This window comes from Ostrea edulis, chromosome 8 (genome assembly GCF_947568905.1).
Source record: "Ostrea edulis chromosome 8, xbOstEdul1.1, whole genome shotgun sequence".
NCBI classification, from domain to species: domain Eukaryota; kingdom Metazoa; phylum Mollusca; class Bivalvia; order Ostreida; family Ostreidae; genus Ostrea; species Ostrea edulis.
Genome location: NC_079171.1, coordinates 24,634,284 through 24,661,275, shown reverse-complemented (window position 1 = coordinate 24,661,275; position 26,992 = coordinate 24,634,284). Strand labels below are relative to the sequence as shown.

Here is a 26,992-nt window from a genome sequence, read left to right as displayed (position 1 = left end):
CTAAATTGTGAGAGGAGCTTTACGGACAAACCATGTTTTTATTTAATATACTGTAATGTTTCCTTAAAATGGACAAAGTTCAACTACCGGTATGTTTTTAAAAGTTGAATAAAATCAAAACCCTTGCCACATGCACATCTTCCATACCCATACAAATACTCTATAAAACAAAGTCTTCATTTGAAAAACTATGGAAGGAAAATTGAAAGACAAATCATGTACTCTCTATGAAATAATTCCTCAAAATTGACTATGTTCAATAACCTGTAATTTAAAAATGAAGAAAATCAAAATCGTTGCAATGTTCACACCTTCAATATCCATATAAAAACTCTGTAAAATAAGAAGGTTCTCACTTGAAAACTGGGGGAGGAGTTCACCGAACAAAGCATGTACTCTCTTTGTAATATTTCCTCAAAACGGAGTTCAACAACCTGTACTTTTCTCCAAAATAGCAGAAAATCAAAATCCTTGCCACATACACATCTTCAAAATCCATACAACACTCTGTAAAACAAGATGGACCTCATTTGAAAACTGTGGGTCGACTTAAGCAAACAAATTATGCACCCTCCATTGAACAATAATTTTCAAACAAAGGGCCAAAACTCCTGCAAGAGAGGTCGAAATCGATGAACACTGTAACATGATCTAGAGTGATCCAAGTTTCAGCTTGATATGCGACAGAGAAATGAAATTAGAATCAGAAAACTCCGAACGGACGTAGGGATATCGCTGTACCATAATACCTTCCATCTAAAGACGGGCGTATAAAAATATAAATGCTGTCAATCCTGCGTTCTCCTTCTCGCTTGTTCTTTCTCTCTTCAATAATATTTGTACAACAAGAATCCAGAAAACGAGTTTAGTTGATATGCCACAACTTTGCTTGCGGCGGAATCAGAGCTGGATCTTAACCAGACACGGTCGCCTTCATGAAGGTTTAGAATTACCATTGAACTTCCGCTGACATCGACATCCAAAGCTCCTGCATACGCCATCGCTGAATGCCCGTTTCCATTTACTGTCAACTCAACTTGTAATGATTTGTGTGGTAAGGTGTTGATGTTGAAATAAAACACGTATGCACCATACACGGGAGCTGTGAAGACACCCGTAGCTGTATCATAAGCGTTACCATCATTAAAGATTTTATGTCCAAAGACAATTTTGTCGTGTTTCTTAATGTCCGAAATGGAGGTGTTGAAGATCAAATCAGCGGTAAAGGCAACTTCAGCTGAATATGGAATAAAAATAGCTTTAACTAAAATTAGTTGTATTGAAAAATATCACGAGATAAGTGTTACATTTATATATCTTTGAGGTCACCTGAGTAAACTGAGGTAACCTATAGCAATGTTCAGCGTCCGTCATCGTCCATCGTTCGTTAGCAATTGAGCATTTTAAAATTTGATAACTATTATTCCAATTCTCATCTTTTGTTATGAAGCATCTTTGTGACAATAAGGACATAAATTGTAAAGTTCAGGACTTCTGCACCCTGGGGCCTTATGGACGAGGCACCGATTGGCCAATTTTTAAAACCTTTTTACTCTACAACCGTACCTTTGTAAGAAAAACTACATGTAGAGCAAGAAGGCATCTACCGAAATTGTAAGTTTCAGGTTCTGATTCCAGAGCGTGACCAAAATTTGTATATATTGTGTGTATGTGTAAAACATTCAAATAATTACTTCTTTAAGGCTATTGATACTAAATTGACACTAAATAGATATCTAGAAAGAGTAGGCAATCATTTCCCAAAATTGTACATTTCAGGATCCCAGGGGGTAAGGGTTTTTATTCCAGGATGGGGTCAAAATTGTTGTGACAGTTATCATTGTATTTATCATTTAAAATACAGTATAAAAAATAAATGCATATGTAGGAAAAGCAGAAAAGGATGTATCAAAATTGTGAATTTCGAAACTTCAATGTTTTGCCTGTAGGATGGGACCAAATTAGTCGTGTTAATGTTAAATATATTATATTATGTAAAGTCTTTCATCTGTATAGACACTTTCGGAGGCATTTAAGTTTTAAGAACACATCTTGTTTAATACTGTTGCTAAATATTAGAATTAAGCTTACTAGTATTCAGAATAGGATTTGTTTTTACAAGATTAGATAGCCCTTGAGATTAGTGATATTTTAACTAACACTCAGATGACCAATAAGGCCCGTTGGCCTCTTGTTTATTGGATACAAACTATACCGGCAAAATAAACTTATGATATACTACTTCTATGAGATTTGACAAATAAAATAAAAATATGTAAAAACATGTGATACAAACGTCAAGAAAGTTTTAATAATTTGTCTTTGAACTCCGGGCAGTGCTAAATGCTAAGAAGAAAACACAATTTTACACCTAAATACATTTTATTCGTTTCCAACCAGCTTATATACTTCCATAGCATGTTGAAATTTCTCTACATTTAATGACATAACTGTTTAACCATAGATATATATGTTGCTATGCACAATCGGTTAGTTGTTGTTCCGACTTTAATTGGCAGTGACCACGTGTCATTTACTAAAGATAAGATTCTAATACATACTACGCCGTTAACTATTAAAAAAGTACGGTGCGGATTACTATTTCTGAATGACGGATGATATATAATTACTTTTAAAATAATTAACCCCCGCAATACGTCTTTCAACTGAAACTACCATTTATAACAATTATTAATAATACCGTGGGGATCCGGGTTAGAATAGGTCCTCAGTACCCCCTTGCTTGTCGTAAGAGGCGAGTAAATGGGTTGGTCCTTCGGATGAGACCTCAAAAACCGAGGCCCCGTGTCACAGCAGGTGTGGCGCGATAAAGATCCCTCCCTGCTCAATGGTCATAAGCGCTGAGCATAGGCCTGAGTTTTACAGTCCTTCCCCGGCAGTGGTGACGTCTCCATATGAGTGAAATATTCTCGAGAGGGACGTTAAACAATATTCAACCAATCAATCTCATATTTTTCATAACAACCAGTAACCGATTCAATAATTTTTGTTGAAACGGGGGTTATTTATATTCGGTCTTTCCTATCCCCCTCGTTTCTGTCCAAGCCTTCATAAGGTATGTGGGAAATCAGTCGTGCTTCGACTTGAGTTTATTTCAGCTTACATTTGATGTGAATCGTTCGAAAACTTGCATAAATCAATTCATGAATGCTTTTTCTGCAAGGAAATACAATTGAAACCATTCATTCCACACTAAAGCAAGGATAATCGTCGTCATTTCAAACACTACACTCTTTCGCTGTCAAATTCGCCTACATGATAAACATTGACTTCAGCGCAGGCGTCACCTCATTTTGTAAAACATCTAGAGGTCCAAAAGGGGTAAAATGACTTGCTATTATAAATAACCCCCTCGTTTCCACAGAAATTACCGATTCACTACAGATGTCATTTGTTAAATAGATGGCAATTTGTTCATTATGGCAGAAAACATCAGTATCACAAACTATATTTGTTAGAGTAAACTTACTTGTGAATTTCGATTCAATGTGATTTTGTTTGGCGTTGAAGTTAGTCAATACTCTATAGTTGTTTTTCAACGTTTCATTCATTCTCACCTCCAAATCTCCGACTTGCATGGATAGGTTGTTTATTACAGTGCTCGTCACTTCACAGAAACAAAAATAGAACATTAAGTTAAGTACGTTTATAAGTTAAATTATTGATGTAATTTCCTAGTAATAAAATCCTCGTTAACTGTTGTAATTTTAAATGATGTTGAAAACCATATCATAAAAGGGAAAGGAATTCTACATGTACATTGTAATATGAAGAGTAAGAATATCACAGAATTTCCATCAATACTGTAAATGATCTTGACACCTGTGAAACCTGAAATTCTAAAGAGGAAATTTAAATTTTAAAAGCTTAAAGTAAATATAATTTTAGAATAAAAGGAGATCACCCCACGACTGTTAATAATATGTCGTTCCAGACTTCAACCATTACGTCTTCAACGCTTTGTCATGAAGCGGCATATCACGTCTTCAACATTTATTTACAATCAGAAAAGAAGAGGAGACTATCATTCAACTCCTGAAAATGATCGCGCATTTCATCAGTAAAGCGATAAAATAAGACAAGACACCTTGAAGTAAGACGTTTAATTAATGACTACCGTACTTTTCGTCTTTGGTGATGTAGATCAGATCGTCCTTTGAAGGATTTCGAAATAAACGAAATTGATGCATCACGAGATTTCCTAATGAATGTGAAGATAACTAACAGTGATCCCTAAAGAATGTGAAGATATCTAACAGTGATCAATCTCATAACTCAATAATACAAAAGTAGAGTAAAACAAACACAATCCCACGGACACAGGGGGAGTGAGCATTCCCTGTTGACCAGCCACATCTGCCCTGAACACATATCTTTATAAGGTAGACGGTGTAGTCCGTTAACAAAATGCCTATCCCTGAAACTATATCCTTTTATTAGTTAGCGATTGACGATTTGGGCAAAAGTATTAATAAAAAGATGCATGAAGTCATTGTTTGTTAATATGCACCAAAGATAAAGATACTACCACGCACAACTAGTTAAATCTGGGTGGGTTTTTTCACGCATACAAATAAAGTGGAAACACGTTCACAACATGAAAGCAATACAAGCTGTAACTGACACGTGCTCAGTGCCCCTTTTTCGCTTTTTTCCGAACTGCTGATTTCCAAGGCCAGTGCACATCGGATATCAATGAAGGGCTTCAAATTTAGGCCTTTGATTTGAACCCCGGTCTTCCGCATGCGGGGCAAACGCTCTAACTTCTAGACCACCGCGGCGGTTTTTAAATGATTGTACTGGAGTGTAGCATTCCACTGGGTTAAGTTGAATGTACATATGTAGCGTGACTATGAAACTAATGGATTATAGTGTCACATTACGGATAACCCCGTTTATCTGATCAGGATATAGGGCTCACGGCGGATGTGACCGGTCGACAGGGGATGCTTACTCCTCCTAGGCACCTGATCCCACCTCTGGTTTTTCCAGGGGTCCGTGTTTGCCCAACTCTCTAATTTGTATCGCTTACAGGAGTTATGAGATTGATCACTGGTCGCTATCTTCAACTTTCATTAGGTCAATAATGGTTTGGATCAGTATGGTCGCAACAGGCGTATTACACTTCGGAAGTTCGCAAAATTTGAAAAATGTTATTTTTACTTTTCCACAAAATGTTTTGTTACGTTTCCGCTTAAAATATAAAGTTAGTATTGTACACAAGCATTACGTTTCCGTAATTTGCCGGCCTGTGACGAGTTCATCTCGGGTGCTTATAAAATATGATGTGCCTGCAGAATCTAGGTTTCCACCACAAATTTGGATAGCAACTCCGGATATTGGGGGGGGGGGGGACGCAATATATATGGGCCGAAGTCTATTCATGCCCATTTCAAATACATGGTTGTTTGTATTCACGGACGTGTTACAAAAACTCCAAAAACAACGTACATCAAAGTCATGACTGACAGCACCAGCAAGATAAGACCAAAATAAACTTGACTTTTTTTGTACAGAATATGCGAAATATATGAAAGAAAAAGTTCCCCGTATATATCTTTTAAGGGCTGTCGGGTACAAATTTGGTGTCCGAGCAGACATGTTAGATGTTCTGGCACCCAATTTAACTGCTTAAAGTTAAGAATGAATGCTAGTATGCTATGCAGTGCTATAAGGTGCTATGGAATACTGGTATTTTGCATGTTATTTTATCATTATGCGGTATTTCATTATGCATGTTATATCGTGTCATTTTCTCAGTATTAGTAACTTTTCATGCTGTATGTTTTGTCAGCATTTTAAAATAAATACTGCCATAGAAATGTTTTGTTTTCCCATGTATATGTATTACACGTAAGAATGCATTGTTTTTACCTGTAATCCAGGTAAGATATTTGCGGAATCGTAATGCCATTCTCTTTTCTTTTTCTTTTTTTGCGGAATAGTAAAAGCAATTAGCTGAATCGTAACAGTTTTTTGGCGGAAACGTAATATCAATGTGAAGAAACGTGATGCACCGAGGAGAACATGCAAACAAATAAAATAGCATCACATTTATTATATTTAGCATATGTTGCTATCATTCGTGCTAGTCTTGTGGTTAAGCCACTCGCTTCGCATCGATTTCAACTTCTCCGTTGTCAGCTTTCCATATTTATGTAGCAATATTTCATTATCATCCGCGTATGGTGTTTATATCTCTCAACTGATTCGATATGCAAGAGCTTGTTCTGTGTATGATCAGTTTGTAAATTGAGGCAAGCTAACAAACAAGATTATAATACAGGGGTTCCAACAGTCTTGTTTAAAGTAAGAATTTCGCAAATTCTATGTTCGTTATAATGATCTAGTTTGCCAATACAACCGATCACTGTTACATACTGTTTGACGTCTTTCATACCAATCGTGAGGCCTGTCTTGGCTCAATGATTTTAACTACGGATTACTCTTTTTACCTGATCAAGACATAGGTTCCGGATTTCATTATGCTTCGTTTCTAATTTCACGATTCCCGGCACGATTGAAATCGTGGTCTCAGTCATGGAATAATCGTATCAAATTTTCTTAGTAGTGACAATTTGATCATGTTGATCGTAAAAACTTTGTCAATTTTTTTTTTTACGATAAACACGATTAATTTTCAGTCGTTATAATGGTCACTCGGGCTGTATATTTACCCCAACGCTGACAAGTTAGCTGGAAGATCCTGAATAGTGATTGGCTCATTACGGTCACGTGAAAACGTGGGATATTCTATCCCACGTCACCGTCAAAATTTATACCAGGCTTCCTTGCGAGTTATCTATCTTGTTGCATTTGTCAATAACAATGAAGGTCAAACGGTTTGCAAATTTAGCAGCAGACGAGATCGGAAAGAGAAGAAGAAATTACTGATAATCACACCGGGTATATTTACATTGATGTATACATATACTGGTATGATGTTTGTCCGTGCAAAAGTTCGTTTAAAGACAGTCGTCTTTGAACAAGGAATATTTATGGTATGGTGTTATATGTAGTTCTGGTATGCAATAGCCTCATGCATATTATCATAATAGGTCATCGGTGGGGTAAATTCGTTACCTAGCGATCTAGTGACCTGGTACGGGATGACACCAGGTCACTACCGGTAAGTTTTATACCGGGCTCGGCTTCGCCTTGCCCGGTATAGAACTTAGAGACCTGGTATCATCCCGTACCAGGTCACTAGATGACTAGGTAACTAATAATACCTGTAGGGTTCCAATCTTAGCTCAAACAGTGATCATCATCGATCCTGATCGTGAAAGACATTGCGATTACAATCATATATCGCAACATAGCGCATCGGTTCCTGATTAACGTATCGTAACGTATACAAACGTACATGTATCTGCGCGTACATAATCGTCCCAAATCGGGAACTCCGATCATCACGATCATATGAGATCAAGGTCCAATCGTAAACTGGATCGAGACAATCTTATCAGAACGCATGTGATCGTATCTGAACGGTGTTCAGATCGTGTCACCTGAAATTTATTTATCCGTATCAAATCGCAACAATTCGTACGAGATCGTATTAACCTTCATCACCTCCTATTAAACACTTCCGCGATCAGCTACGAATGGTCAATCGTTGCGTTCGTGTAATTTACATATAACGGATTAAACGACAGTGGAAACAGGTATGAAACATGAAATTCCAGACAACTTACGCGATCAGCTAAGACGCCGGATCGTATCGGTAATGCTTAACCTAAAACGCAGTAAAACATAAAAACAACCAACCAAACAAAACTATGAGATATGAAATGAAAATGAAAAGTATATATTCTATAAAAAGAAGTCACTTTTAAAACAACACAAACAAAATATTATATATATACTAACCTGCATTTTTTGAGAGCACTAGAGAGTTCAATTGAGATATTTCTTCCTTGAGACTCAATTCGATATTACTTAGAGTAGCAAACAGTGTATGAAGCTGTTTGTTAAGGGTTGACTGGAAATTGTGCATTTCCAGACTTTTGTCCCGAAGACTGTGTAGTTCCTGTTCCAGAATAAACAATCGATTCATCATGCTAGTGTCGTTCTGATCCGGAATCAGAAGCGCTGTTGATGGTGCGCAAAACCATAAAAGAGAAAGGGGTACTATTATGAACAACATCTTTAAATCCACTAATACTATTTTTCTGATAGGTGTCCTTTATATATCGCCACCATGGACATACGATTATCAAATAAAACCGGTGATTCATAGAAATGCACTGAACAGTTTCCTTAATTAATTTAAAGATAATCTCAAATTTACATCACAGGACAGACACTTCCTCTAATGAATGGATGATAAGTGGGGAAATACCGACGTTCGTATCAACACATTAATTAGTTTAATCTCGGTGTGGAATATATCCTCCAATTGCATGCAACAATGGTATCCTCAGAAATAATTTGATTCCTCCGTACTGAATTGATTTCTGTCTGTCATGAAATTATTATCACTTACAGGTACATGTATTATGATATGTTTTCCTTAGGATTATTAAGAAATCAATAATGTGAAAAGTTTTCAGACTAACATACAGACTACGGTTGCCCGATGTTGATGAGGCAATAATTCAATTAATAATACCACTTGCGATCATTTAATATGTATTAACACAACACTCATTTATTAATATCATCTTCATTATGGTAGCTCTACCCTCATGTGATGTTGTAGGCTAAATTTAATTGGTTTGAACATATTTTATTGCATATATAATATAGAACAAATTTGAACACAAATTCTTGCAACTTACGAGGTTCTCACCTTAGATTAATTGATAACAATTGTCATAAAACATATGTATAGATAAAATAAATTTGATTAACTTTGAGCATGCTATACAGTGTGATAATAATGTACATATAACATTTCAGCGTGAAACTTAAGAATTCAATCCATGTAGCGACCCACCCACTTTATAATTTAAGTAGACAGCACACTTTCTGTCCAATAGTGTGAGTACTCTAGGTAAATGCAAATATCTCGTATGCGCCTTATTCACAGGCAAGTGATCAATAAAAATACAACGCCTTTAATCGGTAGTTTGGGGCATTTGAAACGTCGGTATTGATAAACAAAAATCGGTCTTTCTTGGTAGTTCAGAACTTTCGAACATCGGTATTGATACGATGCCCTCAAATAAATAAACAAATTATATATGTATGAATAACAACGATAATTGATATGAATACAAAATACTCCACAAATGATTTAAAAATCTACAAAATTAATAATTTGAAGATAAAAATCACCTTACTCAGACAATTTAAAATCGCCCATGGAATATAGATTTTGATAATTTGAATTATTAATATTTCAATAGTATTTTGCGAGAAAAATATAATGCACATATTATGAACGAAATTTTATCCTCCGTGAAAACACACCGTGACACTCCGTGGACACACCGTGTTACGCGGAGGGCTCTCGGATTCAAGGCTGGTGCAGGCATCGCAACTTGAAAGGCACCGACGTTTTACGAGAATGGACACATTGCAACGATTTTTGAAAGCGAACTTAATTCATGCTCACATGCATATATATATATATATATATATATATATGTGTGTGTGTGTGTGTGTGTGTGTGTGTGTGTGTGTGTGTGTGTGTGTGTGTTTGTAAGCCCTGTCAATTGAACCAGTGAATAAGAAGGCACACGTGTAAATCAACACGGGGTCGGTCAAAGGAACACGAAAATGGTGGTGTTCAGTTGGATTTTTATAAAAATCAGCATAAAATCATTAAATAGTTCATCTACCATCAAAATCCTGAAGTGTTTACTTAACAGGATTTATGAGATGTGTGTAACAGGTGTGTAAAGATTTAGCACTCGTCCATCTTTTTTCCTTGCGAGCATGGCTTACACACTTTCGAAGTGCGCATGCTCTGTTTTGAATGACGTAATTTGTGATGTCATCATAATGGAGTTTTCCAGGGAAAGAAGTTGGCCCATCTGAGGTAAGTAAACACGGTTGAAAGAAAATGTTTGCATATTAACAATGAGTTTTTTATTAGATAGACTGATTAAATGGTGTTTCATACCGATCGTGTTATGTACAAGCGACAGAGTACCCGAGTTACTGAAAATTCCGGTGATGAAAGTGATATATCTAGTACGTGAACTGTTTGGGTTTTTTTCTAAAATTTAATCTTTGCAGTTAATGTACTCTGTATACTAAAAATTCATATTGATTTTGGATAGAATTTCACATTTAAAAACAAATAGATATGCGCCAAGTCCTTAGGAATCTACCCCACCCCCACCCCTCCACACGGGACTTTTTTTTGGATGATTGGACCGTATCCCCCTTTTCATCTGTCTCCCTACTTTGAAGTTTTTTTCCCAACGCCATGACATAAATAAATAAATAAATAAAATGCAAAAATAAAAACGAAAGATATATATGTATTCGGATTGGCATGCTCCACTTTGTCCGGGTTGAAATCCCCGAGGATGCAAATGTACATTACGCCGCACTGTTTGCAGTACCTACATGGTACAGGTGTACCGCATAGGTATGTAGCTACTAAGACTATAAACCAAACAGAATATCATATGTAAAACTATTACTCTGAATGCATTTTACTTGTTTACAATGTAGCCTGTCGGGGTGTGGTGCATGTCACACGCGTTGTTTACACGTGCACTTTAGGTGGCAGTGGAGGAAATTCGAACCATGTATGGATTATTGTCTCCTGATAACTTTGGCAGTTAACTTTTGATTGCAATCTACTTTTTAAGAATAATATAACCCTCGCTAATCATTGCCAAGCTGCATTTCGATCTTGGCAGAATGATCTTCAGCTACAATTCAAAATTAAGGGGTGATGTTGTGTACTAAGTTTTTCTTGATTGTTTCCATCTGTGACTGTTTATGTGATGTATCAACTGATCAAGCTGTACAGTGTCATGACATATAGTGGCATAGCTTCCATTTATGTACTTGCGCATCATTTTGTCAGAAGAAGAAAATTCTAAAATGATAATTAAGATTTTTAACATGTATATGAATATACATGTATGTGTATGTTTGATTTTAGTATAATACCTGTAGAGAATATTTCAGTAGTATGAAGTGCCACACATTTAGACGCATGCATGTGGTGTTTAAAGGTCTCATCTGAAAGACCAGCAACTTTCTCTTTTGAATGCTAAATATGATGATGGAGCATTCACCTCACTACCTACATTTTCACCCTAAATAAAGTACAAGCATGGCTCGAAACCATGATTTCTTGATCCTGTTACCAGTCTTCACGAAAAACTTTGTAAAGCACAGGCCCTTCGGGCCTCCCAGTATAATAATTGTGCAAGCCCGAACAATATTTTGCAGGCCCAAAATGTTTATTTTCTAATTTGATCTCTTGTTATTTGCTGATTCTACTCTATAGACACATGCACAGTTCTTTTACTGTAGGAAAATACAGGTCAAGATGATCATAGTTAAAGAACAACTGACATTAAAAGGATTATATTATTTTTCAACATATTAATCCAGTATATGCGAAAGTTTTTGGACCACACAGGACATTCGGTCCAGTGTAATCAATGAACACACCGGACCGAACCAAATTTTGTCAGACCGAAAAACCTAGCTAATGTAAAAAAGTGAAACACGTGAAAATGCAAAACCAAGGGAATCTTATTTATTATACTAGTAATACTATTCCAGGAATCCTTCCCGTATAATACTTTAGACAGTCCATGCGGTTTTAATCAATTCATTTACGTATTTGGATGTGTGCTATTTTTTTTACTTATAACAAACTCCGCATCAAGATAGTAAAGCTCAAAACCGGACATTGAGACATCTGACATTCCGGTCCGGTGTAAAAAATGATGCATCGGACCTGAGGCACTGCACATCGGTCAGGTCCGACGGTCCGATGTCTTTCGCATAGACTGATTAATCTCGCAGATACATCAGCAGCTCATGTTCAACTCTGTTTTGTATACACCACGTACAAAACATTTTTTAAATGTTAGCCAAGGCCTACCCTCGCAGTGTTCGAAATTGGTTTAAAACTTGGTATAGACCACAGGTCTATGCCAAAATAAGATGACTTAGACGTACCTCATCGAATTGGCATAGACCACAACGTTGAAAAAATAATAACACAAATTTAAAACATTTTCATTTACTTCTAATATACTTAGAAAGTGTATTTTCTTTCCATTTCTGTAATATCATCCTTTCCTCATAATGTTTATCAGACGTCGACTGACCATGCAAGGCCCTCTTGGATAACTTTATTGCTTTAAATCTAGAAAATTGGCATAGACAATTTGGTCTATCTCAATTACAGTTGGCATAGACCAGTGCCATTTGACATATACTCGGTCTATGGTTAATTTTGAACACTGCCCTCGGTCCAATGGGGCATGAATTTTCGTTTTTTTCTCCTCGTACGACAGTTTTTTTTTTGGTTTTTTTATCGGATGGTTGTGATTGTGAAATACGCTTGGGTGGTTTTGAATTTCCCGGACGAGCCCCCTCCCTATACTTCAGAAAAGGCAGCATGGTTGATAATTTTTCTATGCGAAATTTGACTACTAAGTCATGACATTTAGTCTGAGTCAATCTCACGCTTTATTTGTAATATATACAGAACATATAAGAAAACATTTACAGGCCCATCGGACTCCAGGGTTTAATATTTTAAGAAGCCCGATCCCGATTTTACTGGCCTCGGGCATCAGGCCACTGGTTAATGTCGAAGACTGTGTTACCACTGAGCTACCATGACCAATTTTTATACGCCCGTCTTAAGACGGGACGTATTATGGTATGGCGTGTCTGTCCGTCCGTCTGTTAGCTTTTTCATGTCCGACCCGTAACTTAAATACTACAAGGCCTAGAATCATCAAACTTTGTCTGTAGATACATCTTGGGTAGAAGGTATGTCGCACATTAAAACCAGGTCACTGTGACTTTTCATTAAGAAGATATGGCCATATATGGCAAAAACTTGTCCGGCTCATAACTTGAAAACTATTAGACCTAGAATCACCAAAATTGGTCAACTAATGCATCTTAGGTAGAAGGTGTGTCGCATCCTACTTTAAGGTCACTGTGACATTTAATTAAGGTGATATAAAAAAAAATGTTTTAATGGGTACTATCTATACTGTTAACAATATGTGACGGGCGTATCATGTGCCATGGCGGTGCACTTTATTTAACATGAATTCATAGCTAAAAAAAAATTATTACTAATTTTTTGGTTAATTCCATAAATATATTATTCCGCTCTCTAGACACAATTCTGGGTTACCCCCCCTGCCTTTGGGGGTATAAGCACCTCATTTCTTTCAGAATGGCACAATGTCAGGAGAGCTTTTGTTATTTGTTATACTCTTAATGTTGATGGCATGCATCTATGAACAACAGGATAATTTTTTAGATTATTATTTCTGATATCATATTTGTAAATTGTTTATGAGGGGTTGTTAAAAGTTTGTGGACAAAAGGACGCACTTATTAAAAATTCAGAGTTATCGTAAGTGAAAAATATAGGAGATGTGTAACAAGATTGTATATTTGAAGATTTTAATTTTAATTAATTTTTATAAGTATTGATTTCAGATACATGTATGACATTGCATGCTGGGGGGGGGGGGGGGGGGGCTACAGTTAGATAATATTCTGGTCAGCACATTCGATAAACTACATGGAATTCATTAAATCACTTCTTTTTCTTTCAGTGGTCTTCAACTTTTAATCTCCAAGAAGGAAATGTAATTAAAAGATGAATAAAGTATCCCTAAGAATACCAGAAGAAAGGCTATGTGTTGAGAAAAACAGCCCTTCCTCAGTACCTCAGAACTAGATGATAGCCCTTAATTGTTACTTTATGCTGAATATGACACAGTATAGAAGATCTGATCATGAAGAAGTAACACCATTGATACACTTGCCAACTGCCAAAATTACTTTCTGATAGTATGACGAGATTAGAAGATATCATGGTGTAGTCATGACACAAACTGCAAATCAAAGAATTAATTGTCTTCCCCAGAGGATGAACAGAGCACGATGACTTCACATGGATAACATTTCCTTTCGAGTTTTGAAATTAGTAAGTATACAAAATATTTTAGGCCATATAGGGCCCAAAAAAAAATGTTTGTTTTAGGTCGCCTCTGATTTTTAAAAAAAGGGTTGGTAGGTAGGTTTATTTTATTTTTTTTTAAATATTTTTTTTTTCTAAAAAAAAATAAGTGCCTTCGAATCAATGAAAATTTTATAGTTAAAGTTGTAATATAATGTGTTTAACAGATAAAAAATGGGTTCAGAGCACAATGTTTAATTGACAAAATACACAGTATGTGATGGAGTTTTAATATTACAATTATAGATGTCTTGGCATTTCGGGTAATAGTTCGTATATCGATGAATTGAAATCGGAAAATTGAAAAAAATTAATAGGGTCGGTGGATATATTTAGGGTCGGGCAGGCGACCTGAAACAAACACATTTTTTATTTTGTCCTAGTCATAAAATTATTTTTTAGATTTTCATCTTTGTTTGGAAATAAAAATGGGCAGGTGGTTGGAGTTTATTTTTATGCCCCCCTTTGAAAAAGAGGGGGCATATTGTTTTGCACCTGTTGGTCGGTCTGTCGGTCGGTCTGTAGACCATGTGTTGTCCGCTCAATATCTTGAGAACCATTCACTTGATGATAATGATATTTCATATGTGGGTTAGCAGGGTTTGACATTTACTTTCTTGAGCACTAGACCAGTCGGGCTACTTCAAATAATATTTACTAGACCTGACCTTACATCCACTAGCCCTGACCAACTTTCCAGAGAAAAGAAACCCTGATGGTTTCTCCATATTTAAGTACTTAATTCAAATGACAAACGTTAAGTTTAAACTAAAACGTACTTAATTGTCTCAAAAACATCTTTAGTCTCGTCATTCAATTTGGTGCTTTTATTTTCAAACTTCCCAATCTACTCCTTTTTTTTTCTCGGAACATCCTTCCTTGAGGACGAGAAGTCGAGACATTCCCGCACATGTGTCAACAACGAAAAATGGCTATTTACGATTTAATTTATTCATTTGATACAGGCAACGAAATTAAGGGGAAATACTCGCTAAATGCGAGTTAAAAATTGAATTTGCGAGTAAAAAATCACAAGTGATCGCAACTTTTTGCGAGTGAAAAAACCCCAATCTTTTTCCCGGATTTCCTCGGTTTATTGGCTGTACTTTGAAGTTTACAATAATCTTGTCTTGTGCATAGAAACTCTTTACAGAATGAATATACAAGTATTGAAAAAGTAAACGTGGATCGAATAAATAGGTCATCTCAGTCGATGGCCTACTTCATACACACTTCGGATGTCTCAGAGACGTCTGATTTAAATAGCAAGCATATTGATCTCGTCCGTGTCTATATAAAACAACACATGACAGTGTGTCACCATTTCACGCGGTGTCCTTCTGTACTCTATAGTCATACACTTCGAGTTCGCGGGGTTTTCTTTTCAACTAGAATTTTTTTAGATGAAATTTCCAAAAGTTTTGAACATATAGTTTAAATTGGCGCAAACAGTCTTCAAGATTTCAATCCACATGATGCTGTTAATAGGTGGTAGATCTCTGGACAGCGAGTACGCCGCACAAGTGTACCATATGACCCGCACCATGTATGTTGTCTGATAATTCATTGAATTTTAAATGAAAGAATTCGCAATCTTATTTTTATTATTGCACTTTAAAGGAGATTTTAAAAGATTTTCCCAAAATTTTGATAAAGAGACATGCTTGTTTTCTTAAATTCATGTAAAACAGTAATCGATTGAAAAATGCTAGTAAAAGCTCAATTTTGCTAGTTGGAAAATAATCCACTAGCTAAAATTTGCTAGTGGTGAAAAAAGTTAATTTCGATCCCTGTGATAGACACTTTCTTATATTCAATTAAAATAAACTGGGGTTTTTTTCAAATGAAAATAAATTCAGTTTATATATATTTATCCGAAATATAACTTTACACCCATTAACAAAGAGTAAATGTCGTAAAACATCACTTCCGACAGCGACTATGTATTCGAACTAAAAATAGAGATTTTGTCATCACGCGGTTCAAAATTGCTCGCAAACTCTTTACAGTTATTTTTTAAAGTTAAAAATAAGATATCTTATGGTTTAAAATAAAGTTCCTTGTTTATTTTTTCAACATGACCAGTCGGACTAGTAAATCGACATTTTACCCGACCGGACCTATCATTTAGTAGACTCGGTCGGTCGGACGTGACTTAGTGTCAAACCCTGGTTAGTTATGAGTAGAAGAGGATCCTTATTGTTTTTCAGGTCCAAAGGTCAAGGGTCAATCTACTCTGGACATAGGAATATAATGTCCGCTCAATATCTTGAGAACCCTTTGCTTGAAAGACATCAAACTTGGCACACTGGTACATCCTAAGGAGTAGATGACCCCTATTGATTTTAAGGTCATATGGTCAAAGGTCAAGGGTCAAACTGGGCATGGGAATATACTGACCATTCAATGTCTAGAGAACCCTTTGCTTGACAGACATCAAACTTGGTACACCAGTACATTTTCAGAAGAAGATGACCCCTATTGATTTTGAGGTCACATGGTCAAAGGTCAAGGGTCAAACTGGACATAGGAATATACTGTCCGTTCAATATATTGAGAACCCTTTTCTTGACAGACATCAAACTTAGTACACTGATATGTCTTCAGGAGAAGATGACCCCTATTGATTTTGAGGTCACACGGTCAAAGGTCACACTGGACATAGGAATATATTGTCTGTTCAATATCTTGAGAACCGTTTGCTTGACAGACATCAAACTTGTTACACTAGTACGTCTTCAGGAGAAGATGACCCCTATTGATTTTGAGGTCACATGGTCAAAGATCAAGGGTAAACTGGACATAGGAATATAATGTCTGCTCAGTATCTTGAGAACCCTCTTCTTGACAGACATCAAACTTGGTACACTGATACGTCTTCAGGAGAAGATGACCCCTATTGATTTTGAGGTCACATGGTCAAAGGTCAAGGGTCACACTGGACATAGGAATATATTATCCGTTTAATATCTTGAGAACCCTTTGCCTGACAGACATCAAACTTGTTACACTGGTACATCTTCAGGAGAAGATGACCCTTAATGATTTTGAGGTCACATGAGCAAAGGTCAAGGGTCAAACTGGACATAGGAATATACTGTCCGTTCAATATCTTGAGAACCCTTTGCTTGACAGACATCAAACTTGGTACACTGGTACATCTTCAGGAGAAGATGATCCCTATTGATTTTGAGGTCACATGTTTAAAGATCAAGGGTCAACCTGGACATTGGAATATACTGTCTGCTCAATATCTTCAGAACCCTTTGCTTGACAGACATCAAACTTTAAATAGTACACTGGTGTATATTCAGGAGAAGATGACTCCTATTGATTTTGAGGTCACATGGTCAAAGGTCAAGGGTCAAACTGGACATAGTAATATACTGTCCACTCAATATCTTGATAACCCTTTTACTTGACAGACATCAAACTTAGTACACTGGTACATCTTCAGAAGAGGATGACCCATATTGATTGTGAGGTCAAAAGTCAAAAGTTGAACTGGACATAGTAATATATTGTCTCCTATATTTTAAGAATTATTTGTTTGATTGACACGTACCAAACTTGGTACACTGGTACAGCATAAGGAGTAGATGACCCCTATTGAATTTTAGGTCACATGGTCAATTCACTCTTGACATAGGAAGATATTGTCTGCTCAATATTTTGAATTGATGATAATACTATCAATTAAATGAGGTGTGTGTATAACCCTTTTCAATTTTGCACCATGGGGGGCATATGTGTTTTACAAACATCTCTTGTTTTTTTTTTTCCAGAATATATATTTCACGTTCATTATTCTCACATGTTGCTCTAGAGTGTAGATTACATCATTTTTTTTACATTGTTTTCTTTGGACAGAAAATTTCCATACAGCAATATTATAATTGTTGTTGAGTGATTTTGAAGTACATTTTCATGTAACACTGAAGTTGAACATTCTTTTTCCCTGTTGTCCGTCTGTCTGTAAACTTTCACATTTCTGACTTCTTCTCAAGAACCACTGGGCCAATTTCAACCTAACTTGACAAAAAGCATCCTTGGTGAAGGGCTTTCAAGTTTGTTCAAATAAAGGGCCACACCCCCTTTCAAAGGGAAGATCTAATTACAAAATTGCAAAAATAGGGTGGGGTCATTTAAAAATCTTCTTCTAAAGAACCACTGGGCCAGATGATGTGAAAGTTACATGAAAGCTTCCGGACAAGTGTAGATTGAAGTTTGTTCAAATCATGACCCCCTGGGGTAGAATAGGGCCACACTAGGTGATCAAAGTTTTACATGTACAAATATATAGGGAAAATCTTCACAAGAAGTAGGAAAATAACAAGGCCAGTAAAATACAAATTTACGTAAAGGCTTCCTGAAATAGTGCAGATTCAAGTTTGTCATAATCATGCCTCCCAGGGAAGGTTGGCCGAGGCCACAATAGGAGATCAAAGTTTTACATTCAAATAAGTATAGAGAATTTTCAAGAACCATTAGGCCAGAGCAGTTTACATTTACATGAAAGCTTCCTGACATACAGCTCTGTAGTGCAGATTCAAGTTTGTAAAAATAAAATTTCCAAAAGGTGTCGCTGTGTTTGGTGTAATTTTTGTTCGTTCTGCACAAACTAGCTCATTCAGCTTGACACAGCCTAGGTAATTTACAGTTGATCATTTGATAAACACTTACTTTGTAGAAATAGAAATTATGATTTTTATCTATTTATACATTTATTGCTATTTCTATGAAGACCTTTTACTAATCACTTCTCTAAATATTTTTGCAGATTTGTCAGAATGTTATGCATCGTTATCAACAGAAAAGAACTTCATAGGTAGACCAAAGCTGACATGGGATGAGATCCTAGAACAAGACCTAGAGTTTACAGGATTGGATAGGATCAATCCACTGGGTCGCCAAGTGTGGAAGTACAAACTTCAACCTCGACAGGACAGCCAGGCCTCACCCTTGCAAAAAGATTAATTTGGCCTGGATAGTCAAAATGAGTGATGATGATTGATATCAAGGTCTGACACTGGAAGCTCAGTAAGGGTAGATGCTGGCAATGGAGCTGTTTAGCAATAAAACAAACAAGTTTAACATTAAACATGTTTGTATACTTTTTTGGCTCACCTGAGCCAAAGGCTCAAGTGAGCTTTTCTGATCACCTTTGCCTGTCGTCTGTCTGTTTATAAACTTTTCACATTTTCATTTTCTTCTCCAGAGTGAACCACTGGGCCAGTTTCAATCAAACTTGGTATGCATCATCAATAGATAAAGGGTATTCAAGTTTGTTCATATAAAGGGTCATGCACCCTTCAAAAAGGAAATAATCATGGAAATGCAAAAATAGGGTGGGGTCATTTAAAAAACCTTTTCAAGAACCACTGGACCAGGAAAGTTGAATTCACACGAAAGGTTCCTGTTTTGTGCAAATCATGGTCTCTGGGGGTAGGGTGGGGTCACAATAGAGAATCAAAGTTTTACATTCATATATAGTGCATATTCAAGTTTGTAAAAAGCTCACAGGGGTAGGGTGGGGGTCACAATAGGGGATTTAAGTTTTACATGTGAAATATATACAAGGAAAATCTTTTAAAATCTTCTCCTCAAAAACTAGATGCAGAACCGTAGCTCTTTGAAAAGAGAGCTTCAGATGAACCCCTTATAAAAAAAAACTTCAATTTATGGCAGAGAAAAAAAGTGCATGTTTAAGTCCCTCTATCACTGCATTCCTGCATCGCTGTCTCATGAATTTAATATTAAATAATTCCCAACATATTTTCCCACTATACTTGTTTCCAAACATACTTTCAAATATTTTCTAAACCCACATATAACCCCAAAACAGCTTCAAGTGATTTCAATTTCTTTGTTGATGTAGCCATGTTAAGTAGCCTGTCAATTTGAACCCCAATTCATTTCCATACTCATACTCATTTTGAAACATAATGTCTGTGTGAACTAATATCCTCACAAATATTTTTAGTGAAATATTTTGGATGAAATCATCCCAGTTGGGTTAAATACTTATTATTCAAATACTGTAGGTTTGAATATTGAACTAATCTCACAGCTTTCTTAAGTTTGGTCCCCATCCCCACCAGTCTGTTTTTACGCTTAACTATTGAAATGGGGTGTAAGGGATCAGACTAGGCTTTTATAGCATTATCAATTTTCAAAAGCTTTAGAAAAATTATACAATTTTAGGTCACTTGAGTAAACTCAGATGACATATTGCTATTGATCTGCATCTGTTGTAGTCCGTCGACATTAACAATTGAACATTTTTAACTAAATTCTATAACTGAAAGATGAAGATACCGCACAGCGATCGATCTACGATTCAAATAACGGAATTCTTTTCAAATTTAGTATGTAGCACACAAATTTACATTAAACCTTCTTGACATAGTGCATATTCAAGTTTGTTAAAATCATTTCCCCGGGAGTTATGGTGTGGTAACAATAGGGGGTCAAAGTTTTATATGCTAGCTGATATAAAGGAAAATTCTTTAAAGATATCTCTTGAACTATTTAAGCTAGGGCTTTCATATCTTGTATATACAATTTTTATGGCAAAACAAATCTGACTTATTCAGTATGTCCTGAACTACATTGTGTTTAAGGTAGATCTTTCATATATATTATATATTATGAATTTCTTATGATAAAACCTTTCATCTTGTTGAGGAGCCTCTCACCTCTGGTTGGCGCGGGTTTGAATCCTGCTCGCACCGGTAATTGAGAAAGTTTCTCAGTTTACTCTCGGAAGGTCGGTGGTCTCTTCCCAGGTACATTGTATCTGGGTTCTCTCTTCCACCAATAAAAACTGGGCACCACCAGATAACTGAAAAATTGTTGAGTGTGGCGGAAAACAGTTAAAACAATCAATCATATTATGTTATTTGACCTTGTGACCCTGAATTCTGAGTTTGACATACTTTTAAGAAAGTATAACATATTAAGTATATCCAGGACTATTTTAGATAGGGCTTTTATGTTTTGTATATTGATTACTTATGGCAAGGTCTTTCATATCATACCAAGACCTACGACTTTTTACCTTGGTCTTATCCAGAACAGCAATATCATGCTAGTCATATCTTTGTCTTATATGATTTCATTTTAGTAATGTTGTGTTCTTTAGAGCTAGGTTTGGGTCACATTCATGAGAATAAAGATTGATAAAATAGCATTTAAAAATCAAAACAGCAGGGCCAAGATGACTCAGGTGAGCGATGTGGCCCATGGGCCTCTTGTTGATTTTGATATTTCTACCTATATCATTTGTATGAGAAATGGAACTCCTTTTTTTCTTTTACAAATACATGTATTATCATATGGATCCATCTTTGTTGATTATTTAATCAAAGGACATATTCAATTCATTCAATGTATTAAATGTAAATTTATGGATATGTCTGTGGTTAAATTACTTATGTATGTATGTATACATTTTTCTCGCACATGCAATTACATATATGATGTATATATATTTACTAATTGTACATGTAATATCCCCTGTTATATAATAAAATATATGACTGAGAATAAAAGACCTGCTGTTTTCATTGCTACCATGACACATTAAAAGATTAGAATAATTCAAATATCTTAATGAATTCTGTAATATATGAATTTGATATTTGTATATGATTGCCTCACTGGTGTTCAATGTGAACTTTGGTTTATTGTTTCAGTTTGCTCGATCTTTATATCAAATTAAAATTTAAGACAAATAAGGAATAATTTCCGAAATTGGTTAATATGGTACATTGTAGTAAAATAATCAAGAGTTTATTCATATGAGATAGCTAAATTTCACATGAATAACCAGTGACTGATTCTTGATTGTCAACGTTTTCACCGAACAGTTCAGAAATTACCATGGTATATGTACATACTATTAGGGGATCATAAAATTCCTTAAAGAGTGACAAATTTTTAAATATCACCTTTTCAAGGAGAAAAATCCTCTTACGTATATGAATACTATGAAGAGATTAAAAGAGAGGTGGCTAGATCACTTGTATGGTGAGATTCATTTGTGGCAAGAACTGGTATGATGTCTTGAGTCAGAAAGCACTGGAATCCACTAGGAATAGTTTTAGATCTATGGAGCGCCAAAATAACAAACTCAGATATTTGAAGATATCTTTAATTATTTGAAGATATTATTAATTCATTTCATGTACGCAACATTGCAATCAAAGATCTCTTCAAATAATTAATGATATCTTCATTTGAATTGAATTATTGATATCATTATTTATTCCGCTGAATTGATGCACACAATAATTTAATTGTTGCTCTCCTCAAATGAATTATAATTTAATGATACCAACAATAGAATTAATGCATGCTACAATTCAATTGAAGAGAGCAATAATTCATTAATGCTAACATCACTTAATGTGCGCAATAAATGGATTATTGCTCTCTTCTATTGAATTAATGATATCATTAATTAAATTGATGCGTGCAATAATTATGTTAGTGAGAGTAATTATCTAATTGAGATATAATCCTTAATTAATTCGACATATCCACAACTGAATGAATGATTTCTTTAATTGAATTGTTGCTCTCTTTTTAAAAACAAAACAACGATGTGCGCATTAATTACTTATGAAATAGCCCTGTATATATAATTAAAAAGATCTATTGAATTAAAAGAGATAATCAAGTCATTCATACAGAGCTCTAAATTAATTTTTGCAAGCAATATTTCCACCACATGGATATTATTGGACTTCAATTATTTGAGCTTACGTAAAACATTAAGATTTTAAAAATCATCCTGGTGAATTTGTATTACAAAAGTCATGAGAGGACACGTCCAGTTTTTGAACAAAAACAGAAAGTAATATATTCCCTTGAATTTGGTCATCCCTGTCCTCAGTGTGTTTCAGACGTGTTTAGTGGGAGGGGGGGGGGGGGGGGTCCAACACGTTTAGCGGATATTTAGTTGTTGGCATGTGGCGGGAGCGAAACCAGGAATTATCCAAGGGGAGGACGTAATGAGTGCCTAAAGCACGAAATCTCTAAACAAAAATATCTAAGATGAAGGAAAATCGTGATTTTTGGGGGTTTTCTATTACAATTTTGTCCTCATATTTCAAAGTGAGATGATAGTCAAAACTGACATAATTTCCATGTACATATCATAAACATGTAGATATTTTTGTAACAGTATATGAAGGAATCTGGAGCAAATCCTGATTCTGAAGTTATATAAACTGGTGTTATACACCGGATTTTCAAACAATTTATGGTTTTTGCAACGTTTGATTAAAGTTTTTTGTAAGGCCACATCTATGTAGTTACATTTACACAGAATGTTCATGAAAATGTTACCTTTTGGAGTGGAATTAAGATATCGCGTAACATTTTTTTTTTTACAAAGATATCTAATTTTTATCTATATCAAAAGTCAACAAAAAACTTAAAAGTAATACAAAAAATGTATATAATTATTAATACTTGTTTTAGATCTTTTAGGCACTGCATTATACAGAATTTTGATTTTATTTATCATACTTTTTAGTTGAATTACTACCGAGTCTGGCCCGTACAGCATGTATTGACAAACGAGGGAGTCTATAATCATAGAAGTATATATATATATATATATATATATATATATATATATATATATATATCAGGGAAGTCGTTGTGGCCGAGTGGACTTACGCACTGGTTTGACAATCTTGCTTGGTGGTGGGTGCCGTACGTCGCTGGTTCGACCCCGGGCTGGGGCGAAAATTTTCAGTACCTAGTTGTGATTATTTAGTGCTTTATATATATATATTATATATATATATATATATATATATATATAATGATAATTATTATAAGTTATTATTACAATTAAAGTTATCATTATGGACACTACTACCCCTCCCCCGACCGGTCGCGGTAGCTCAATGGTAGAGAGTTCGCTTCGTAACCGGGAGGTCGTGAGTTCAAGCACCGTTCATCCGCAAACCCAATTTTAAGACGTTGAAATTGGTAGTGATTGCTCCTTCGCCAAACGCTCGACATTTAGAAGTGAGAATCACGGATCTTTTAGATGTGACCTTATAAACGTAGACCCCTGGTCGTACATGTAGTAGGTGTTCGCACGATATTTCAAAGAACCCTCACTGCTACGACCTTGAACCCTATGGATACATTGGATAGGTACTCCGCTTAAAGCTGGTTACGTCTCAATATGAATAAAATATTCTCGACGGGACGTAAATTATATAAGCAATCAATCATCCAATCAATACTATCCCCCCCCCCCCTTTTTTTGTTGTTGATTTTCTTGCGGCGATAATTTCAACGAAATGTGTGGATTCCCTGTCTATCCCATCCCAATTTCCATTTATGTAATCGTTTCACACTTTTTTGTAAGTTTTAGAGATTGGCCTTATGTATTTAGCGTGGTGAGAATGATTGTTTGGATGTTTCAAAGTGTTTGGTTGCCCGTGTGTATCAGAGTGTTTAACTGGCCGCGTGTTTCAGAGTGTTCAATTGCCTGTGTGTAAAGGAAAGTGTTCAATTGACCGTGTGTAAAGGAAAGTGTTCAATTGACCGTGTGTAAAAGAAAGTGTTCAATCCCCTGTGTGTAAAGGAAAGTGTTCAATTGCCTGTGTGTAAAGGAAAGTGTTCAATTGACCGTGTGTAAAGGAAAGTGTTCAATTGCCTGTGTGTAAAGGAAAGTGTTCAATTGACCGTGTGTAAAGAAAAGTGTTCAATTGCCTGTGTGTAAAGGAAAGTGTTCAATTGACAGTGTGTAAAGGAAAGTGTTCACTTGATAAGCAAAAATTCAAGGAGTGAATAAAACTATATTTCACAAATTTCGACCGCAGCAATGTCTTCTATGTTGTTTTTAGTACCAAATAGTAAATTTTCGTACTAAAATACCAATAACTGTAGAAGTGTTCAGTTGCAGGTGGGGAGTTAAGGTGTTCATTTGACACGCGTTACACGTATGTGTGTGTGTGTGTGTGTGTGTGTTTGTAAGCGCCTGAATCACGCTACATGAGTATGAACACACACCTTTTATCCCACTACATTTTTTCTTCCCACTACATGCACCCGTGTAGTGGGAAGTATTTCGTTCGGAAACGTTAACTCTCATCACACTCGATTCAAAAAATATAAAATAGTCATATGTGTCGGTTTCCGGTGTGTACGTGAATTTTGTCACACACAACTACGAGTCCAAAAGAACAGTTTACACACTTAGCTCCATTGCGTTAAATGCGCATGCGCAATGAGAATTTCCTGTTTAAAGATGGCGACAACTGTTCTCAGTAAGTATATTATTTACGTTGGTATTAGGGAATTATTTCGTTCTTTTCTAAAAGAGAGTTGTGGTAGAAGGCTAAGAAAAGGTCAGTCATAACAATTAGAGTTTAGAAAGAACTAATAGTGACGTCACATGAATGCTAAATTAAATATCCAAGGGGATATTTCTTGGTTAAAAAGTGTCTATTTTAAAATCAAGATTTGTTATTATAAATCTGACATTTTATTATCATCACTTAAATTTATTTAATTACGGACCTGAATTTCAATAACTTTAGACCAGAATATTCAAAAAATCATATTTGTATAATCGACAAAATTAGTAAATCTAAGACAAAAATACAACTAGTGCAATTATATGGACAAGTATATATTCATTTAAAAAATAATAAGCAAGAAATACACACTGGCAAATTAATCTCTTTTACTCTGACATTTATCGTGATTTTAATTTTAAGGATTGATAGAATATAGAAGCTAATGCAGATCAACTTTTCTCAGAAAATATGTCATATTCACGAGGAAAGCGTGCAATAAGTGTTTCCAATTTATGTGATTTATTATGATGTTTTTTCCTTTCTTCATTCTAATTGTTTTGTTGATCGTAATATAAATCTGGAAAAAGAAGCAAATTGTCCCAGGCAACCCTTTGTTTGTAATAAGGGCCTACTGAATAGGTAATCCTTTGAGGAGAGACTACCAAAACTCATAAGTCACAAGCTCTGGCATAATTTTTGCAGGCCTTCATTTGTAGTGATTGGAGATTAATTGATTGTTAGAAATAATTGGAAACTTGAGAATCAATTAATAAGTTATTAATTCCCTTTGAATTTCAGAGGAGAAAAATTGTGGTGAGAGAAATGAGAGAAAATAAACTTTTTAAAAAGCTTTTAAGTGCACTTTGTATCAGTTTGCATTCACTTATTAAACTATCATGCAGGGTTATAATACAGATGTTCAAATGATATATTTAATCAATTTCATAATTGATAATAACAATTTATTAATTTGCTAGCAGATAATAAAAAATTTAACTGATTAGCAATTATTGGGGATCTTTTCAATCAGATTATCAATTTAATCAATCAATAGGTACATTACTTTGAATCATGGTACTATAATGAAAGATTTTTAAGCAAAACAATGACTATGTTGATATTGACTATGATATTCAAGCAACTGCCAAATACTTTCCTGATTATTATTAATTTGTGTAGAAAGAATGTATCCATTGATAATAAATTTAGCAAACAATCAATCTAATGCCCATTGTGAATTTAGCTGCATAACTGTAGCTTTTGTTAAGTTAAAACACTTGCAATTTATTGCACACAACACACAAACCTGTACAATGTTGGACAGTATTTCTATTATTTCCTAACATGCACAAACATTGAAGACATTTCACTACAACCTCGGAAAGTGAAGCATGTTAAATTTACATGCAGACAGACAGTAGCATTTCTACCTGTAAACAAAACCATATAATTTCTCATATGAAAATATGAACTTTTGAAATATTGTGATGGTCAA

At 35.3% G+C, this 26,992-nt stretch overlaps 1 protein-coding gene, 1 long non-coding RNA gene and 1 pseudogene across 2 annotated transcripts; 1 reads left to right on the top strand and 2 right to left on the bottom strand.

Annotated features, from left to right (window-relative positions):
- LOC125667212 (uncharacterized) overlaps positions 1-26,992 on the bottom strand; it is a 303,650-nt pseudogene that overhangs the window by 243,693 nt on the left and 32,965 nt on the right.
- LOC125662959 (complement C1q tumor necrosis factor-related protein 4-like) lies at positions 19-4,133 on the bottom strand. Its single transcript, XM_056147252.1, has 2 exons — positions 3,491-4,133; positions 19-1,237 (listed from the first exon to the last, which is right to left on the bottom strand). The coding sequence occupies exons 1-2, from the start codon at positions 3,651-3,653 to the stop codon at positions 828-830; spliced, it is 573 nt and encodes a 190-aa protein (XP_056003227.1). The 5' UTR covers positions 3,654-4,133; the 3' UTR covers positions 19-827.
- Positions 13,674-21,717, top strand: LOC130049496 (uncharacterized). Its single transcript, XR_008798021.1, has 2 exons — positions 13,674-14,131; positions 18,945-21,717. It is a non-coding gene; the product is annotated as an uncharacterized LOC130049496 (long non-coding RNA).